Raw genomic sequence first — 21,407 nt, 5'->3', positions numbered from 1 at the left:
GTATCCTAGCAACAGACTTGTAGTTAGTACAGTGATTAAAAGATTAAAAGTCAATCTAACTTTCATTTAAATGTGTCTGGCGGGGGGCAGCTAGTGTTTGGTCGTTTATTTATTTTGTTGTAAGATGTTTTATGTACTTGTCGTCTTGGTTTTTAAACGTGGTTGAACCGCTGCGGTTGTCTAGGATGGAACCCTAAACCCACAAAAGTCTCGCGAGAGTGATCATCTCAAGCCATATCATGATCTATCATCATCATAACCAAACCTTTATGTCCTTTAACTTATCCAGACCTTAACCACCGCGCTGTCACAGTATAAAACATAAACAGTTTGCACAACGTACACTATGAAGAAAAACCCTACACAAATCTCGCGATAGTTTGACAAATCTGGGGTTCCCCAGACACGACCTAGCGGTTGGCGTTTTACGATGCGCGCATGCTCCGTGCAGCCCAGTTAAAGCAGCGTCTGAGTGGACAGTCAGTTGTGAGGAGAGACTCGGGGTGGAACCTTGTGAAGCCGTCCTCTTCGCTACATCAGCTACTGTACCACAATGTCCAAACCGAAGTTTCAGACGGAGTGGGAGGAAATTGACGAGGAATACCAACAATTACAGGTGATAGAACACACTAAAACGAGCACATCACCTATGCGGGATTGTTGGCTGCAAGTTAGCTTGTCGTGGATGGCACTGACAGCCGACACTCTAGTGGCTACGTTAGTTTGGATAGCTCCTTCCTATTCGCCATTCATTCTCAGCCCAGCCGTAAACGCGGCATTTGAGCCAATAACTGCGCTGTTGGCAGCAATATCTGAGGGAGTATGTTTCACTGGACGCTTATCATCTTTGACTTTACTGTAACATCCGAGTACCACCGTCGCTAACGTTTGTAGCAGGTTGCTTGTCTTGCTGCTAGTGTATTATGCGGCTAATGAGCAGCTATAGTAACTTAGCTAACCACATAGTGCACTATAGTGTGATGAATTAATTAATGTGAACAGATTTTTTACCAAAGTTACGTAAAAATCGTAAAGGTAACTCCACGTGTGTGTTACTGTTGATTTGCCTGAGTGAGTCATTTCATAGTCATTGAATGCATCATCATACATCATTACAACGCTAGCTCAGGCTTGCTAGCTGGCTAACTTGAAACAATATCAGTAATCAATGATAGGAAAGATCGTCCCTCACTTTGAGGTACAACAAAGCGTCATGTGGTCTTTGGTGTCGTGGCACGATCACCTCTGTCCTTATGAAACTGAGACGTGGACCTGTGTGTGATGCCATCAAAATGTAAAATCTGGAGCTGCTCCACAGGGACAGAGCATGAAGGTGACTGTCAACTGTTCAGGGATTTAATTAAATGAAGCTTTCATATTCTGTTGAACAACTTAGAAATCAGTCTCCCATTCATATTTAGTTGCTTCATTTCAGATTGCATATTTCTATATCTGTGGCATTTTTGGTTAAAGTCTTAACTCTGTGGGTTTGAAGAGGTTTTGACCAGCAGTAAACCATCACAATAACACATCCATTAAATGGACTGTTGTTTTAAAGGAACAGTCAATCCCAAAATCAAAATACATATTTTTCCTTTTACCTGTTCTGCTATTTATCCGTCTAGATTGTTTTGGTGTGGAGGAGTTGCTGTGTTTGGAGATATTGTCCATAGAGATGTCTGCCTTCTCTCAGATATAACAGAACTAGATGGCGTTCAGCTTGTGGTGCTCAAAGTGCCAGAAAATACATTTGGAAAACTCAACAGCAATGTGTCTTTCCTGAAATCATGGCTCATCTGCTCAAAGTAATCCACAGATCTTGAGCAGTTTCATGTAGGAACTGTATCACCGCACAGAAGGAAGCATGCATCTACTCATGGAGGAGAGAATAGAGCTCAGCCGAGGAGAATGCCATTAATGTTTCACTGTCACAAGCCTTTCGTCCATGAGTAGATGCACATTTTTTTCTGCATTGTGATACAGTTGGTGGACAATGGAAAGAAAATCCTACATGAAATTGCTCACATCAAGGTTTGTGGAATATCTTGAATAAATTAAATGTGTTTTCTTGAAAGAGACATTTCTATTGAGTTTTTTTCCCCCATTTTCTTTTCTCTTTTTTTTTGCACTGTGAACACCACAAGCCAATAGGGATGACGATCAACGATACACCAGAATCCAATTCCTGACAATTAGTTTTACTGTTTCAGATAATCATGATTACTACATGATTACTGGAAACTACTTTGTCATTGAAAGAAGAGCAAAGAACAGCACCGAAGGCTTTTATGGATGGAAAAGATGATTTTGTTCCTCCTCTGAGCGGCTTCAGTTCGATAAGTTGACCTGACTGGTTGAATTTAGCCCATGTTAGACATGACAGACGGTTCACTCAATCACCCACCAAGTGTTGTTTGAAAGCGCCCACCCTTTTCCAAACCGTTTATATGGACTGCTTTCCAGATGGTTCTGTGTAATAAACCATATGGCATGTCCTCTTAACACATTTGAACAATACTACGAAAATAATGAGAATCCTTATTACTCTCGTTACTATAATTGTGATCTGACATTTTCATGCTGTTTCATCTCGCCGAGTGTGCTCTAGTTCCATTATATTGGGGGTTTTGGATGAACTGTCCTTTTTAATATTGATATGAGAAAACTCTTGTGATGTACATGCACAGAAACCACAATGACAAGTGTAGTTTGTTTGCTTTTCCACTCTGAAAGGTCAGCTTTTCAGGATGTTGCTAATCTTAAAGCATGGCTTGAACAAGAACACAACAGGCAAGCTGTAGATCGTATATGAAGTTCATAACCTCCGTCAAAAATTTCCCAGGATCCAGGTGTGTAGAATATGTTTTAAGCCAGTATTTTTTTTATTTTTAGCTTGGGTGTGCTTTGTGCACATTTAAACAGCACTTGAGACATGTTTTCAGGCAGGCTTACACTGGAAATGACAAGACGGTACAGCAGCTGACATAACACCTTTGTTCAGGCCACTTCTCCCATTTTAATGATGAAATGAAACTTTAATTGGGGAAGTCTTTTAACAAGGATTGACCTTTTTTGGTCTTGGATCCTCGGCAGCCTCACGTTACATGGTCCTGTGTATTCCAGATAAAAAAGTAACGTCATGGATGGGAATGAGTCTCTAACCTTAGACCAAAGGATTATCTCTGCTGACTGTGCATCGTCCTCACCCCCACACACACACCAGTGCTGCTGGGGAGAAAGTCACTGGGGACAGTGCTGCTGAAAGCTATGGTCTGGTCTACCAGCAGCATAGATGCATATAATCTGGAATATATATTTCACTACATAATGCGGTGTCATGGGCTGTCTGTATCCAGACAGAACGGTTCAAACAAAATTTCACAGCGTGAAGCATTTCCATATCCTCCTGAATAGAGACTCTGTTCACCCAGAGCTTCTCAGTGGTGTTCACTAAGAATTAGGACACATTTTCACTCTTTCAAATAAGTGTTTTCAATGGAATGTGACAAATTTGATATCTGTTCATTTCTGTATCAGTAGCAATCACCCATCAGAAGTGCTTTGTGATTTTATGCTAAATTTGTGATTGCAGAAAGACACATTTGTATGTCTTATTGCCAATTAATGAGAATCAGCAGACTTTTCTACCCTAACTAATTGTCCACACTGACTGTGTGTTTGTTTTATCACTAGGAAACTCACAAAATATACAGACAAAAACTTGAGGAGCTCACCAACCTTCAGGCAACATGCAGCAGCGCCATTAGTAAACAGAGAAAATGCCTCAAAGACCTCCGATACAGCTTGGCCAAGTAAGTATTCACTGATCAGGAGTGAACACTCAGTGTTTCTTTTACAGCTTGTTTGCTTACATTAACATCAATACAATGGTTAATCACAGGCTGGCTCACTGGCCAGTTTGACTCACTCATGGGTACATTTTGCATCATCTCTACTCAACAGGCTGTGGAAAGTGTGCATGAACAAAGATATTGTATCACCACTCAAGGAAATAGTTGTGCAGCAAAGAGAGGAAAAAGTTGTCAGTTACTCAAAATGAGTCATTTCTGCAAATGAAAAGTAGTAGAGGCAGACTTAATGGTTGAATTATTATTATCATCTCTATAGCCCCCCTCCCACTGGACAAAAAAATGTGGCTTTTGTTTTCAACGACGAAGGGTAGAATCAGCATTAATTCCTAGGACTGAGAGATATTGCTTCAAAATAACATCTCAATCTCAATATTTCAGGATATGCCACAATATATGAAATTCTCAAAGAGTGCAAACATCTTAAAGAATATGATACTTTGCTGTAAATTAGGTTTAGTGATATGGACAAAATCAAATATCACAATATTTTCAACCAAAATATTTTTATCAGTGTTGCAAGAATATTGTATCAATGACTATTGGTGCTTTCACAAAATTAAAACAATGAGATTTTTGATAAATAATCACCAGTAATGTTGTATAATGTCAGATCAGCAGTGATTGAAACATGACACCTGGGTAGACATGCTAATGCTAGAGGTTTGTCGTCAGTAACGCCTTTGTCATCTCAGCAACAATGTCCAATCGTCTCTGTTCAAGCATTGCTCATACATCTTTCAAAATTAGTCAGTGAGTTTGGAAAAAAGTCTGAAGTACAAGATATAAAGAATTAACTTCTGTAACACATTGACACTGGTCTCTAGGCCTCCTTTTTTGAAGGGGTGGGAATCGGGAACCGGGTTAAAATTTTCCGTTCAATGGGAATTATCTTCCTTTTATCAATGACTGTGCATTATCTATCAGAAACTTCAGTGTGTTAATGTTTTGTGAAAGCACCATTAGTCGTCCCTACAATATTGTTGCCATATTGATAAATATTAATATCGAGGTATCTGTTAGAAGATAGTCATATTTGATTTTGTCCATATTGCCCAGCCCTAGCTCAGTATCTAAGATAATAAAATATTTGTGTTGATGCTGAAATCTTTGTCGGCTCCTCTTTTTTCCTTCACACAGAATATGCATCAGGAATCAATAAGGGAATAGATAAAGAATTGGACCGATAAGAAGAATCAATAATGGAATTGGTATCAAAAAGATCTTATCGGTTCTGAATGTGACACATCAGTGAAAAGGCAGAGAGGCAAACACATCTACTGGTAAAGGGAAAGGAGTCAAACACCTTTTTAGTGGGTTTACTCACATTTTGAACAAAAAAAACATATGTATTCATTTTGGCGTAAAACAGTATATCACTCTATGAGACATAGCAGGAGAGATAATGTGTCTTAATTCATGGAGAGCGTCTCCTTCTCTTCTTAACTCCCTTCATCATTTTGTCTTCACAGGTGTGCACAAACGTGTGACGAGAAAGAACTGGAACTGATAACAGACATCAAGACACAAATCAAAGATAAAGAAAATGTCTTCTTTGATATGGAAGCATATTTGCCAAAGAAAAATGGGTCAGTACCTGTTTTCATTTTGACTATTCACTCAACATCACAGAAAGTGAGGTTTAGTCCCTCAGTTTTTTTTTCTTCTTTTGTGTGTGTGTGTGTGTGTATTTTCAGGCTGTACCTGAATTTGGTCCTGGGCAACGTGAACGTAACGCTTCTCAGCAACCAGGCAAAGTATGTGAAGTATTCAGCCTGAAAGGCAGCGTGAAAATACAGCTTTAGACTCTGTCTCACTCGTCTTCTCATTGTCCTCCTTCATTCCCACAGATTTGCCTACAAAGACGAGTATGAGAAGTTCAAGCTTTACATGACAATAATCCTGATGTTCGGAGCAATAACCTGCCTCTTCTTTCTCAACTGTCGGTGAGAAAACTTTCCCCACCTCGATCAGTGTTGTTGTTATTGCTGTTATTAAAATCTAAAATAGCAGCTCACTATTTTAGTTATTTTCTCTGCTTTGTTTAGAGTCACTGATGAAATCTTCAACTTTTTGCTGGTGTGGTACTACTGCACGTTGACCATAAGGGAAAGCATCCTCATGAGCAACGGCTCCAGGTCAGCTGAAAATACACTTTAAGTTTTCTGTGATAGAATTTGTATTTTGAGGATTTGCTTGCTGAATTACTGGGTGATTTGATCGTCACCTCTTCCTGTGCTCTTATGCCTTTCAGGATCAAAGGTTGGTGGGTGTCTCACCACTACGTATCAACCTTTCTGTCAGGTGTGATGCTTACATGGTGAGTTTTTGTCTTTGTTTTCATAGTGACTCATTGTTTGAGAAAATTCAAATGTTTGTACAAACTGTTAAAGCTACAGTGTCTTCATTCATTTAGTTTAACCTTGTGTTTTTTCACAGGCCAGAGGGGCCCATGTATCAGATGTTCAGAAGCCAGTTTCTTGCTTTCTCCATATATCAAAGTAAGAATTTAAACTTTTTACCAATGTGGAACAAAATGTGTTACATTGTCATATAAGCAACAGTAGAATGGGGGGCCAGAAACATTTTTTTTTATTCTGTTCAGTTTATAGCTGCAACAGTTTGTCGATAAATTGATTGCCAACTATTAAATTAATCTCAACTATTTTGAGATTGATCATGAAAATAATCATTAGTTGCAGCCCTAGTTCAGATTAAGGTTGGGGTTTTATGTAATTTTATAAATTCTGAGATAAAATAGTGCAATTTTTAGCTCTGTGCTGAGGGCAAACATGAGCTGGTTGCTTTGGGACCAACAGTTGGTTCATCCTCAAAAAAGCAGCAATAACTTTTTCCTTTATGATGTACGATCAGTAAAACAGGGAACATGTAGTAACTCTTTTGTTGGTGAGAACCTTGTAGCAAACATCACATTTCACGAGTGTTTTGTTGACCTTTGGTCACATGTAGCAACACTTTGGCACGTTTGAGGCACTCTGTTGTTTGCTGTTAGTCTAAACATTGTATTACATCATCAGTCTGAGACACCAGCTGTGGACGATAAAGTGGGCATTGTTGTTACATGTGTAATCCTTGTATTCTGATGCACACTGTATTTGTTTAGCCAAATGAATACTTCAATGAATGGCAGCAACTAATTGTTACTTTCATCACTGATTAATAAAGAGTCCAAGGAGAAGTCTTGAAATTACTGGCTGGGCATTTTTGCTTGAAAAGTTAAACAATTAATCGATTGTGAAAATAGCTGTTTATGAATTTTCATTTGAGAACTAATACCTGATTAAACATGTTGTTGCAGTTCTGCCTGTTCTACCATGTTTGCTAATATGAAAATAAACAAGATAAAAGAATAAATGACAGATAACGAAAACATCTAAGTGGTCAGATAAATAAACAGCATTGATCATAGAAGTAATTGCGTGTCTTGTGCACAATGATGAACTGTTTCTTAGGTGAATCCTCCAGATTGGTGTTTCAGATGCTGTCGCTCTGTTTCACCACAGTATGATAGCAGACCAAAGGCAGGATCACCTGCAACACAGCGTTATTACATACACTGCAAACATGTTGATTTATTTGAAACACAGGGCACATCTTCTTAGCTGTACCAGAGTTTTTCATCTGTTGTCCCTGGACAAGAAAAAGAGAATAATATCTCTGCTTACAAAAATCTGTAGTGTAAAAACTACAAGATAATACAAATTCACTACTCAACAGCAATGACGACAACAACATAAATTAACATGTGTTTGCATTTATGTGTGATTTTATCTTGAAATCTGGAAATTTAGAGAAGTGAACACCTGAGCGAGTGGCACAGCTTCATACTCATTCTCCTTCTTCATTAATAGCTGACACTAAATGGACTCAATTTTTATGAATCTAATTGGATATAAGGATCTTACTAATTGGGGAAATTAATAGGATTCAGGCTAAAATTCTGCTCGAGCCAAGTATGATAACTGGTGCCATGATTAGACTTCTGTCAATCAAAGATGTTCGACCGTCTTGCAGGCTGCTCACCTGCTAATAATAGTTTCATTTATGATAAAGCAGCGCTTCTGTGAGTTTTTTTCTCACCAGAATAGAGAAGTGAAGTCATTTCACATGCTGGTGGTTACAGTCATTGTGTTGTATATCACATGTAGAGATGCATGATGTGACAAGTAATGTGATGGAGCTAACTGGTTGGAGTTTTGGCCTTTAACCTTAACAAACAAATTCAGATAAGACTGAGATAATGTGGCCTTTTTGTTTGTATCTTTGTGTTGAGGACAGAATGACCCCGTTTTATTGTGCAAAGCTTCATATTACAGCCCGCTGTTGACTTTTTTTTTTTGTTATTATTCCATTAAACATGTTGGTAACTGGTCGTAAGCTGATGAAAGTCATCAAAAAATCATTTTCCATTCCAGTACTAAGACATCATCTGAACCTAATTGATCTGTTCATTGTTGACTGTGCTGTAATCTGGACTTTTTGCCATTTATCCTCCAGGCTTTGTTCAGTTCCTCCAGTATTACTACCAGAGCGGCTGCTTATACCGGCTGCGAGCTTTGGGGGAGAGAAATCAGCTGGACCTCACAGTGGGTGCGTTGTAAGCTATTTTTGGTGGTAGTCATTTCAATCGTTTGAAATCTGCAGCACCATGTCCAGAAGAAATAGGTTAAAGGTGAGAGATGGAGGCAGCTGTTAACATCAGTGTGTTACCACGCAGATGTCTGGAGTAATTTGAGTACGGCCTCCGTGGATTTGTTTCTCAAATCATCTCTAATGTCAGATTCAGATCGAGACGACTGAGTAACAACAACAGAACAGTATTCTGTGCCGTGCTGTCCCAAGGTCACTGTTACAGTTTTGTGTCTCTGCAGAGGGATTTCAGTCCTGGATGTGGAGAGGCCTCACATTTCTTCTACCATTCCTCTTTTTTGGCCATGTAAGTCAAAACCTTTCTTATTCTTTTTCTGCTTTTGTGTAATATTATACCACAGATTTAACACTTTATTGTAAATCTTTCAAAATCAGGAGAATATTGCATGAGCTCATGGAACTTTATTTGGTCATTGGACCTGTATTAAGTGCACACAATTGCACAATTTTTTTGAGAGACGGCATCAACTGAGGAGAAAGATGTGGATCAAAGTGAAATTGGATTGTGCAACCAGAGTGTGCAACGGCATTCTGAAAGATAATGCGTCCTCTTCCTTCACAGTTTTGGCAGCTGTACAACTCAGTGACCCTGTTTCGCTTGGCGGGACACGAGGACTGTAAGGAGTGGCAGGTAAGGACAGCATTGGCGGATCGATTGCTCAAATGTCAGGAGACATGTCGAGACAGATTTAAAAAGTTGTTCTGTTAACAGGAAAAAGTTTGACAGGCTTCTCTTTAAAGGGCGTCTCTGCATTCTTTTCAAAGTTTTTCAAATGGAAACTTGCACTCTGCCATTAAAAAAAAAAACCTGGAGGGTTTATATGTAACAATATCATTATGCAGAAACCTACATCAGGTCATACAGTAAAATGCTTTTAGAAGAGCTTGGTCAAATAGTATTTTTGGTCAAATTTGAATACATTGGTAACACAACTGGGAAGCTAGAGAGTGCTCAAAAAGCAAAAACAATAACGGATCTTCCCTTTAAAATCACTTATGCATCTAATCAGTGTCCACACCATCAGATTTGAGTCCATTTTCTGAGTCGGCCACTAAAGTTTTTGGTGATTTCACAGATGGTACTTTTTAAACAAACCAAACTTTCAATGTTCTTTTTGTATTAATATTGTCAGTTTATTTAAAAGAGGACTCTGTTGTGTGTTATTTCCTCTTCTGACCAAACGACTCCTCATCCACACGTCTTGCTGGAGTTACCAGGAGCCATGGTTCTGTCTTATTTGTTTTGTCAAAGAGGTTTTTTTCCATAGCCTGTTGAAGCTTGATCTGCACACCAGCATCACAGTGAAACTCACTGTCTGTTCCACTCCACACACTGTCTTTGAAATTGCTGTCTCCGTTGCTTTTTCCCTTGTTCTGTAAAATAAGTGATCTGCCTTGTTGAATGTTTTGAACATAATGTTTTTAACAACATGCAGTTTGGTTGGTCAAATGTAAACATGCTAAAAGTAAATTGGCCACAGTATCACTCCATCTTTGATCTGAAAGCTTGCATTGATTGGAAATGGGTTCTAAAAATACTATTAACGTGAGAATTAATGGCATAAAAATACATCTGGTATGCAAAGGCCTTAACAGTGCAACATTTCAAAATACAGATATAGTTGCAGTTACAAAAAAAACACGTCATGACTTGTCTTGGATTAAAACTCTCCCCTCTTTTTTTTCTTTCAGGTATTTATGCTGGCACTGACGTTTCTGGTCCTGTTTCTGGGAAATTTCCTCACCACGTTAAAAGTCGTCCACCAAAAGGTTCAGAAAAACCAGGACAAGGTGCAAAAGAATGACTGAAACAAAAACTCAGCGAGACACCTCAGATTCTTCCAAACGGCCAGTAATTTTGAAGCAACACGCACAATCGCTTGATAGACTAACCACAGTAACCGATCAGGCCAGGAGACAAAGCTGAAATGACTGTTTCTCTCAGGCTTTGATGGCAGCAGCAGCGTCCAGCCAAAGTATCAGACCAACAGGCTTCTGCTTTCTAATGACCCGTCGTCGATGTTGCTGCACAGTCAGTCACAACACAAAGTGGTGTTCACCTGATAGACGAACAGTTTGTCGCTTTATCCTGTACATAAAAACAGTGAGTGGAAAGAATGTGTTTTTATTTGAGTGTTTGTGTCCGTTAGTGCATGAATCTGTCAGAGAGCCTTTGTTCAAAATCATATGCAACTACAAGAGGGCAGGTAGCATTGATTAACAGAATAGAGTTTGCCTTCGAAGACCTAATGTCTGTTACGTACGTGCTTCATACTTCTGTGAAGTAGTAATGGTCAAACTGTCTCTGGCTTGAACACAACTGTTCAGCGTGGCACTGCACTTCATTTCTTGAATTCACTAACTTTTTATGTGTAGTTGTCGACTCCCTGTTGAGCTATTTCACTGCTAACCAGAATTTTCTTTTACTAGATTTTGCTATTCTTAATACTTGACTGGCCAAAATACAACACTAGTATTGGGTACTGAGTACTGGGACCGCATTAAGGATTTTTTATTTATTTTTTTTTCATGAACAAAGTTGATAAAGTCAAACTTTCTCCTCTCTGTGCCAGGCAGAAAAAATAAATTAGAGGGGGAGGATATTTATTTATTTTGCATAATGAGATTAAAGTCCAGAGACCAAGTTGATGTTTCAGTTTCATTCTCAACATTTCAACTGTATTGTGAAATGTGAAAAAAAAAAACCTTCCTCCCCTGATTTATTTTTTCTGGTGTCTGGCACTAATACTGAAAGTTCAACTTGCACTTCATCTTTATTCTTGGCAATTTTGCCTTTGTTGTCATTGTTTCAACTTTATTTGTCTTTACTCTCAGCATTTCAACTTTACTCTCAATATTCTTTTTTTTTCTTTAAATATTGATGATAAAGTCTAACTTTCCAAACTTTTCTGTATTAGTGCCTGGCAGTGGTTTTGCATAATGAAAAAAAGTCGAAATACTATGTTGACATATTTTTTTAATTCTCAACATTTCGACTTAATTGTCAAAATGCAAAATATTCTTCTGATTTATTTTCTTATGCCTGACGATAATACAGAAAGTTTGACTTTATTCTCAACATCTTGACTTTATACTCAAAATGCATGGGTTAAAAAAAACAAAAACATTCTCATACATTTCCTTATGCCTGGCCCTAATACTCTGCTGTACCAAAATTACCTTCAGTTTTCAAAACAAAAACGATATCCTGGTGTATTTTGTCTGTTTGGGGTCAGTGACAGCTCCATTTTTGTGGTTTATTTTCAAGATCCTTGAAAGAGTCTAGGGACTACTGGGGAACGTACCACTGTTTCTCCCTTCAGGCAGCAGTTACAAAAGCCATAACTGTTTTTGTATGATCTAACGCCTAAATTTGGTTAGCTGGCTCAGTCACATGAGTCATATAAACACATAAGTCATAAAGACTCGTATTGTCTCTATAAAAACGGTTGTTCCCACTGAGGGTTAAAGGAGGTGTCCATTGGGAACCAAGGCTGCAACTTACAATTATTTTCTTTATTAATTAATGTGCAGATTATTTTCACGATTAGTCAATTAATCATTTAGTGTAAAGAATTTAATTTACTGTCATTCATGATGGAGACACAGCAAATACTCACATTTAAGAAGCTGAAGCCAGAAAATGTTTGACATTTTGGCTTGGAAAATGACTGAAATTATTAATTATTATCTAAATAGTTTTCTTCATTAATCGACTAATCCAGTGGTTCTCCAACTTTTTCTAGCATGCCCCCCGTCATAACTCGAAAAAAGTTCAAATGCAACACAATTCTTTCATTAAGAGTGATGGGGGCAGCTACTAATGAAGGATCCAAGTTGAATTTTAGGGAATTAAAAGTCAGCATGATATAATCAACTCTCTAATGTGAACTCCTGTCTATCTGTGACACTTGTATGATCCCATTAACAAACAATAATGCTAACAAATTGTGATACATACATAGGATTATTGTTTTACCAATTGTCTAAATCTTGCTAAAAGCTTATTAAACCTCAAATTCAGTTTAACACTTAAAGTTAAGGCACAGAGTTTGGATTTAGCAACAACAACAAAAAACACACACTGTTAATTCCCATCTTGTTATGTGATGTTTCAGAAGTTTATCATGAAAATGCTGCTATTAGAGCTGGTACTGTAAAACTGAGATGCAGACTGAGGATTGAAAATGCGCTGGAAAATTGCTTCTTTCTAATTCCAATCAACGCACCTAATAAAATATTTGTATGAATTAATTTATTCCCAAATCTGGAGCTTTTGCTCTAGTTCTCTGTAGTGCTGTCGGATTCGTGTTTCATGTTTGTTTGAAAGTGTTTCTGTTTGTTCAGCTGAAGTTCAGATGGGCTCAAACAATCAGCTGAAATTGTGCCAGGTCTCTAATGCCTTATTCTCCCTCCAGCCTGTCACAGCAAAAAAAAAAAAATTAATTTTTTCTTTTATTTTGAAAAATCACAAAGAAAGTAGCGTTACACATGTGTCATTTCCCACAAAGCAATCATGCTGAAGAGAATCAGTGTTTGTGTGCATCACTTTTATTGAGAGAAGGGTGAAGTTACAGACCAAAATGTTACATTTGACGCAAGAGCTGCCAGAATGCACAAAACAACTTGATTTCCTCATTTTTATGATGTAGCTGATGTTAAAACAATGTTTTCATCGTTCATTTCAAGACTGTAACTGGTGCCTGAGTTTGATCAGAAATGAGAGACAGTTGACAATTTCTCAGTCTGTGTACATTGTTGTAAAAAAATATATTAATAATGAAACACCTAAGTAAAAACTGTTGCTTTTCCTGTGTTTTTGAGACAGAAGTATTTATTTCAGTGCTGTACCTTCAATTTGCTGTGTGGCAATTGTTCAGCCATTGCACGTATTCTGTTTTTCCAACACTAGTGGGCGCTGTTGGTAAAGATAAGAGCTCTGCTTCGAGTTGCAACAGCTCCAAAACAAATTCTAGTTCAGTGTTTTGTTTTTCGGGAAATGGACTCATCCTGTTGGTTCATCAAGTTTTTTTTCCCTTAAGACCATTAAAGATACAGTACTATGATATATTATTGCATTTCAACAACTATTTTGTCTGAGAATTTGTTGACCACTAGCAGTTTTAAACCAGATATCTGATCTATTTTAATTGAGATTACAAAACTTCTAAGTTGACAATACAACTGTTAAGATTCCTGCAGTATATATAATAATAAAACTTAAAAAAAAAATACTGGTTTAGAAATAGTACAGAAAAAATAAAAAATACTAAATTACATTTCTCATACAAAAGAGAAAATACATTGACAGGCATTTCAAGTTACATAACACTTCAAATCTTCACACTGCTGCAGCTTGTGGCAAAATTTATCTTTCCTGTAAAGGTTGATTAACTTCAGCCCAAACTTGCAGGGACTGATAAGTGCTTTCTGAACCATACAGCTGTTTACACACCTGTCTAGGACAGTGGTTCTCAACATAGGGGTCAGGAACCCTAAGGGGGTCGCGAGATGGTTGTGGAGAATAAAATAAAAATACATTCAAGTCTCTTAAAGAACTATTTGAAATAACACTATATAAATACAAAACATGGGTGGCTGCATCACTTCCAAACATTTTCAGCAATTTTGTATATTTGTGCCCTGAAGTTTTTATTTATCTGGCCTGTGTCACATGACTGTGGAAACCATACTTGTAAGAGTTTAATACATTTTGTAGAATCAGTAGCCTTGTGGCAAAAATAATACGAATCTATATTATAGAAAAATTTAAAAGATTGGAATTATCTATCCCAATAACATGTGGCAGACAGCACAGAATGAGAGCCAGGAAGCAGCTCTTAGCAACGTCAGCCCCTTAAAGACATTCAAGACGAGGGACCAGCACACAAAGATGTGTAAAATTCAGCTGACATCAAGAAATGTAACATCTACCAACAACAGTTAAATCTATTCACCAGCTCAAAAATGACAACTGACCTTTCCTACGTTTCATTTGTGTTGAAAAGAGAAAACCACAATTTGAAACTGGTTGAAAGATTTTGTTGGGTTACCTGTAACTGACATGTATAAAGTCACATATTAAGCTAGCTAATGATAGCAAAATGCAATAAAACTAAGAGAACACTAGCTAGATAATCTACATCAATCGTTAGCCAGCATTTTGCTCTGTTTTAAAGTGCTAACCAACTAATTTGATAATATACATTACTTCTTTGGTAGCTATTTACACCTAATAGCTAATGTTAGCATAACACTGGCTAACTAGCTAACTAATCCACATCAATCCATAGCTAGCCAGTAAGACAGTGCTTTGCTTACACTAGCTAACTATAAGATGCAAAGCTATAAGATGTGACTATATGTCATTTTTACGGGTCCCGCAGCAACATATTTAACCATCTTTAAAATGTGTTTTTCTTTTTAACATAGCGAGCCTTACACATAGTGTATCTAAATACAGGAACTCAACTGTTACTGGAGCGCACAACAAAAAGCGGCTGGACATAGGAAGCTTCAATTACCAACATAAACCACCGTGTTCTGGACAGACACAAACACAAACAAAAAGTAACATTAACATACAGTAGTAAAGTTACCAAACTACTCAGTCCAGCAGTGTATGCATGATGGGAAATGAGGGCCGTATTGTAGACGGGGGGGAATGATTTTACATTACATCTGTACAAGTAGTATACAGTAATTTGCCATAGAATGTGTTTGTGAGAGTCCAAGCAATCGTCTTCATGTGTGTGTTTGGTAGCTTTTATGTGTTTTACAGTAATACCTGAACAATCATGGGCATGTGGGATCGTGAACACCAACCTGATTATTTCGGGGAACTGCGACTTGGAAAAAGTTGAGAAGCACTGCAGGACACCGAGCATGTTTGGTCTCCGAATGTCCGACCACTCTCAATGTGAGCAAGTGGTTCTGTTTTTTGTTTTGTTTTTTTAAATGAAGCCATCACCAGGTGAGTGAAGTCCCCATGCCTCTTGTCCTTTTGACTTTACAAAACAACACATTTCTTCTTCCTCTTATAGTTCCTCTGTTTTTTATTGAAGGCCAAGGCTTTTTTGGTGGCCTCTCTGAAAACGTCTTCCACGTTCTCCTGGTACTTTGCCGAACACTCGAGGTAGAGCTCTGCATGCATCTGCTGCCGGGTCTCCTCACCCTACAACCAAAACCAACCCAACATCAAAAATCAGACTGTGTGATTGTGATACAATAGTAAAGAACAATGTGCATTTGGAAGAGATTTGTTGTTGCATTGAAACTGTGGAACAGTTATGTGGTTGCAGGTTCTGGTTAGGATGCTTCCTCTTGCATTCGGCCTAAATTTATAGACATTTGCACACTTCTTCTTGCCTTACCTGCATGTACGTGATGGGAGCCTGATCCATGGCCTTGAGTTTTCTCGCACACTCTTTGTCCTTTCTGAGGTCAGTCTTGCAGCCGATCAGGATGACCGGAATGTCCTGACAGAAGTGCTTCACCTCAGGGAACCACTGGGTAAATTAAATTTAAGACATTGAAGGTTCTGGGTTTGTTCTTTTTAACATCAGACTTGTACTGTGCTTCAGGATTACTCTTTGACTATTCAGCTGACTCAGTCGCTTAGTTTGTTTCTGTTATTGTATGACTTTGGTATTTTAAAAGGTTAGCTCAGATTCATGAAAGTGACACAATAACACAAACAAAGCCACCGACTGAGGCAGCAGTAGATCGGCAACTTTGTGTTCTGGGAGGCAAAATTACTAATTTTGGCAATGGAGTCTGTTGCCTTTGAAGAGAGTGATATTTGACTCTTTCAGTAATAATAATGTCAAGGTAAAGAGGCAAAATGTTCTAAACATAGTGCACACTTAAAATGATATTAATTTTTTAGGTAGACCTTTTTTTAAGTGGCTAAAATACCTTTTGCTGCTGATCCAGTCCACAGCAGTACATGGCTGAGCTTCCTCTCACTGCTGACTTCCTCTCTACTGTAGGTAATACACTGACTATGCATAAGTACATCATACAACCCCCCTTTAAAAAAAAGCCTTTAAACTATCCCTTTAAGTCCTACCTGCATGCATGAAGGTCAATGTCCACATGCAGGCTCAGTTGCATGAGTTAATCATAGCCAAACGAATGCAGCCAACTCCAACATACCAAGAGTCTAACAATCATTGACTAAGTGAATCTGAACTCCAGTTTGGTGACATTCTTGTTGTGTACCTGTGTGTGTGTATTGTGGCGCATTACAAATGTAGCATATTAATGATTACCTTTATCAAGACATTCTCGAAACTGGTGGGGTTGGTCACATCAAAGCAGACTAAAATCAGACTGGCTTCTTGGTATGCAAGCGGCCGTAGTCTGTCATAATCTTCCTGTCCTGAAAGAACAAAGACATACAGGCCATGTTAGCTGATAAAAGTTAAAGTGATACACCACTGTAAAAAAAAAAAAAAAAAAAAAAAACTTCAAAAACTTGAACACGTCAGAACTTAACAGAGACTGGTCTGCTTTGGATGCAACAAGCCTGAACATAAAGATATGATGTATGTGTGACAAAGTTAGGGTAGATGTATAAACCCACATCCTGGTTTCAGCTTCCCTTTCCGCTGATGTAAGGCGCCCTGCTGCAATTGTACAGAAGATAAGCTGCCAGCACAGTCTGTCTGTAGTTTTCTTCGAAATTACTTTAAAAAGTGTTTAGTTCACATGGGAACTTCATGTTTTATGCTCCACAGAAATACAGCAGTTTTCAGTCAAGCTGGGTGTTGTTTAAATCCACGCTGGTGCCAAATCAACACCTAAATTTAGGCACGATTAATACAAAATGGGAAAGGTTTTGATACCCTTATGTGCCAAATATGAACACTTTCATCTTCAAAAAACCTTGAAATTTTAAAATATGAATCAAAATAACTGTGTACAAACTAGTGCCAGACATATCGGCCTATCAGAGCTACACCAGTCTATATAGATGCTGTATGTGTCGTCCGATGTAATAATGGAGATTCTTTTACTTTATTAATTTAATTTAGTTGTAGTGGCAACATTTCATGCGTATTTGATCCTTTTTCTTAATTCAAGTTGTTTTTTATTTATAGTTATTTCTAATTATTAAAAATTTTAAAAGTCTGTTTCAGTGCGCTGATATCATTTTGGATTGTATGTATAATATGTAAAGAATATTGGCCAATATATCTATCAGACCTTTTCACTCCCTAATATAGGTATCAGCATCTGCCCCAAAACTTTGGTATCAGTTGGTCTCTACTTGTGGATGTAGGAAGAACAGAGTAGCACCTTAGCTAAAATTCTGATTCATGCTCACATTCACACCTACAAACAATTTAGAGTCACCAGTTAATCAAATTAACCTGCATGTCTTTGGACTGTAAGAGCACCCGGAGAGAACCTGGGCAGAACATGGGGAGAACATGCAAACTCCGCACATATACTGTATGCTGACTTATACTTTTTTACTTTACTCCGTAATATTGTTAGTGTCATCAACTCACAAAATCCAGTATCGGTCACGCCCTAGTACACACTCTAACTCTAAATAAAATACTGCAAATGTCAATTAAAATATGCTAATGGTGGATCAAAGATATTGATCAGTGTTAATTTGAAAATAACCTTCAAATATTAGTCGACTTATAATATTGTTTGATTGCTTAAGTAAAAATACAGTCATAGTGAACATGTAGAAAATTAAAGCTTATATTCAGCACATTAAATCAGGAGGAATAAGGCAATTATACTATACTTTCTCTTTAAATGTGCCTCTAAACTTGATTCATATCAGCTTGTTGTAAATTACTAACATTCAAACAGGTCTAAACATGATGTTGATGATGCTCTGACGTCATCGTCGACCTTTACCGCTTCCTCTGTCTGCCAGTGTCAGAACAACTAGATAAAGACTGAATACACAGTGGCACGATATCTAAACTCGTACATATCTTAAAAGATTTAAGACCCAGAGGCTTTCTACATGGTGTGAAATGTATTGTACTGTTAATAAAAAAAAAATATCATGGGTGATTTTTGATGAAGGGTCTTACCAGCTGTGTCATACAGGACGAGCTTTATCTCCTTTCCTCCCAGAGAGATAGTGGTGACATATTTTTCAAACACTGATGGTGCATATTTCTGTTTTTGACACACAGGAGACAGATGTCCATTTCATATACTTAATATTTATGTTTGTCCACATTTCTGCCAGTTATAACAGCTTTATTAATGAACCCTGAAATAATAGAAGGATTATTTGACTAACTTTAGATTAAGAAACATGACAGAGAAGCTCCTCTTACCTCTGGAAAATCACCCTTGGCATAAACCATCAGAAGTGATGTCTTCCCACAGCCTCCATCTCCCACTATCACAATTTTAAGCTCTTCTCCTATCTTTGTGGTGCCATTACCAGCAGTCCCAGGACCGTTTTGTGTCATCTCGCCTCCAAAAACAATCAAACAGGTGCTGAAGATACTCTCTCCAGATTTAAGTTGAATACATGGCAAAGCACCCTGGTGAATCTATATTTGGAAAGGCTGAGATGATTTACAGGCGGTGTCGAGACAAGAGAGGGAACAGACCAGCCTCATGTTTTACCAGGTATCATTCTCTGCTCACCACTTCCTGTTCCTGTCACAGTGAAGCTGTTTCCAAGTGACCCCCCCACACAGTTCTCTCCTGTCCTATTATCAGCCGGCTCACTGAAAGCATCTCTGGGTATTAAGAATGCTGCAGCTGAGTTTCACATGTTGTGAACTACCTACTTCCTCTATTGCATGCATTCTGGGTGGGTGCTCTCAGTCTGAAGCACTGCCTCCATCCACAACACTGTGCATGTGAGATAAAAAAAAAAAAAAAAAGTTCAACCCATGAAGTAGTAATCTACAATCAGATTCCTGGATTCTTATCGGTGAAGTCATGAATGCGAGGCCTGGAGATGCCCTGATGACAGTGAATGGGCTCAATGTGCATCTAACCTTTGTACCTCCATTTTTTTTCTTCTTATTTTCGTGAACCTCCATTCCTTGGAAATTACACGGGCAAAAGGCCAGCCCCTTTTCTTCTGAAATAAAACTTTAAAAGTTATAACTTCACTTCTGTCATTCAAATACAGTATGTCTGTATGCATTTTGTTTTGGGATGCCCACTATTTTTGTTATCAGGTGTGGATAGCTGAATCAATACGGAATATTCCTTTAAAGGGACAGTTCATCCCACAATCAAAAATCCATATTTTTCCTCTGGCCTGTAGATTTTTTTGGTTTGAGTTGCAGAGTTTTGGAAATATTGGCCATAGAGATGTCTGTCTTCTCTTGAATATAAAGGAACTGAATGGTATTCAGCTTGTAGTGCTCAAACAGTAAAAATAAACTATTTGTTTCAACTTAAAAAAAGTGGGTGTCTAGGCTTTAAAAACTCAATTGAACGAGTTGATTGAACCCTGCACATTACATTGATCTTTTACAAACTTTAAGTTTATAAACATTAGTTCTGAAGTGCTCTGAAAAAAATATTAGAAATTCTGAATTTAATTAACTAAAATAAATAAAACCTGTACATTTATGTCAAGTTAATGAGAAAAGATTAGCTGATTCCAGTAAATTCATGTATGAGTTTTTTATAGTGCAAAGTGGTGCACCAAAAAATATATTTGAAAATTGTATGTGTATGGGGCTATTATTTTTCTACTGCACTACACCCATTGTGCAGTTGTGAACATTGTGTATCTTACTTAGACTCAATTACAATATACAAAATTGGAGTCTGTATTTTAACAGAGTATAACCATGATGTCAAAGCAGGAAAAAAACAGTTTTTCAAGCTGAATGGACCTGGGTAATGTTAGGTTTCTATATACAACATGTGAATTGCAAATAATGGAAGGAGGCCTTTCCAGAAACATTGAGCTCAAGGGGAAAAAAACATTTTTTATGTATTCATATTTGTGAACAAATGTTTTGCAATATTCATAATGAATGCTGGGCAAAATAACCTTTAAAAAAAACAGCAGAAGAACAAAATTTTGCTTTTGAGGCTTTCAGGGGGTCTCGTGTCTCTGACCCCTCCATGACTACACCTGCCGACCAAATCACCATGCAGAAGGGAGTGTGCGTTTACTCACCGACGAGGGGTTAAATGTCAAATGAGGAGGACGACATTAATGTTTTCATCCTGTGCTGTCATGATTACGAGGCTCTCGTCCATGAGTAGATGCATGCTTCCTTGTGCACGGTGATAAGAGTCACTGGAGAGAAAGTTGTTCGGACATGAAACTCCACAACAAGGTCTGTTGATTATCTTGAGTAACTGGGTCATGATTTCTGATGAGACATTTCTGTTGCATTTTCAATTTTATTTTTTGCGCTTTGAGCACAGTGCATCTTACATCCATTACATTCAAAAGAAGGCAGACATCACTATGGCAGATAATATCTACAATGGACAAACAGCACTACAGGTGAAAGGGGAAAAAAAATGAATTTTTGACTCTGGGGTGAACTGCCCCTTTAAGGGTAATTCATTAAATGTCAGTCTTATATATGTATACCATGCTCATGGTAATAAACCAGAAATACTCGCTTCACTTCATGAGTAACCAACATTTATGAGCTACAGGAATTTTAGTAAAAAATTCAAGAGTATCGGCCTTTCAGCAGCCATGCAACACATACATGCATTTTTGGTAGAAATTGTGATCTGTTGTTTGCTCCTGCATTTTACCTTTTAAAGTGAGCATTTTGAATTCCCATTTTCACCAGCCAGATGTCAGTCAGATGTCTTTGTTCAGTCTGTATGGCTGAACATGGCAGTGACATCACAGATTGGGCGTCAGGACAGACTATTCTC

At 37.9% G+C, this 21,407-nt stretch overlaps 2 protein-coding genes across 2 annotated transcripts; one reads left to right on the top strand and one right to left on the bottom strand.

Moving 5' to 3' along the window:
- Positions 1 to 459: 459 nt before the first annotated feature.
- Positions 460 to 10,658, top strand: tmem120b (transmembrane protein 120B). Its single transcript, XM_084746680.1, has 12 exons — positions 460 to 616; positions 3,694 to 3,812; positions 5,342 to 5,458; positions 5,567 to 5,626; positions 5,720 to 5,815; positions 5,918 to 6,007; positions 6,124 to 6,189; positions 6,309 to 6,370; positions 8,388 to 8,480; positions 8,762 to 8,826; positions 9,103 to 9,171; positions 10,233 to 10,658. Exons 1-12 carry the CDS (start codon positions 554 to 556, stop codon positions 10,347 to 10,349), a joined length of 1,017 nt encoding a protein of 338 aa, XP_084602806.1. The 5' UTR covers positions 460 to 553; the 3' UTR covers positions 10,350 to 10,658.
- Positions 10,659 to 11,528: 870 nt separating this feature from the next.
- Positions 11,529 to 19,600, bottom strand: rhof (ras homolog family member F). The gene is made up of 5 exons (XM_084746679.1): positions 18,860 to 19,600; positions 18,608 to 18,695; positions 16,814 to 16,923; positions 15,914 to 16,048; positions 11,529 to 15,714 (listed from the first exon to the last, which is right to left on the bottom strand). The coding sequence occupies exons 1-5, from the start codon at positions 18,995 to 18,997 to the stop codon at positions 15,550 to 15,552; spliced, it is 636 nt and encodes a 211-aa protein (XP_084602805.1). The 5' UTR covers positions 18,998 to 19,600; the 3' UTR covers positions 11,529 to 15,549.
- Between the last annotated feature and the right edge of the window lie 1,807 nt (positions 19,601 to 21,407).

The sequence above is a fragment of the Lutjanus erythropterus genome, chromosome 20 (genome assembly GCF_056507025.1).
Source record: "Lutjanus erythropterus isolate fLutEry1 chromosome 20, fLutEry1.hap2, whole genome shotgun sequence".
NCBI classification, from domain to species: Eukaryota; Metazoa; Chordata; class Actinopteri; order Lutjaniformes; family Lutjanidae; genus Lutjanus; species Lutjanus erythropterus.
This window is presented reverse-complemented; position numbering and strand designations above follow the sequence as displayed.

Bases quoted from the DNA above. Each gene is read 5' to 3' on its own strand.
- tmem120b (XM_084746680.1), top strand. From the start codon at position 554: ATGTCCAAACCGAAGTTTCAGACGGAGTGGGAGGAAATTGACGAGGAA. The intron at 3,813-5,341 runs GTAAGTATTCAC...TTGTCTTCACAG, and splicing joins CTCCGATACAGCTTGGCCAA to GTGTGCACAAACGTGTGACG. The intron at 5,627-5,719 runs GTATGTGAAGTA...TCATTCCCACAG, and splicing joins CTTCTCAGCAACCAGGCAAA to ATTTGCCTACAAAGACGAGT.
- rhof (XM_084746679.1), bottom strand. From the start codon at position 18,997: ATGACACAAAACGGTCCTGGGACTGCTGGTAATGGCACCACAAAGATA. The intron at 18,696-18,859 runs GTAAGAGGAGCT...TGTCAAAAACAG, and splicing joins CCAAGGGTGATTTTCCAGAG to AAATATGCACCATCAGTGTT. The intron at 16,924-18,607 runs GTAAGACCCTTC...TTGTTCTTTCAG, and splicing joins CGTCCTGTATGACACAGCTG to GACAGGAAGATTATGACAGA.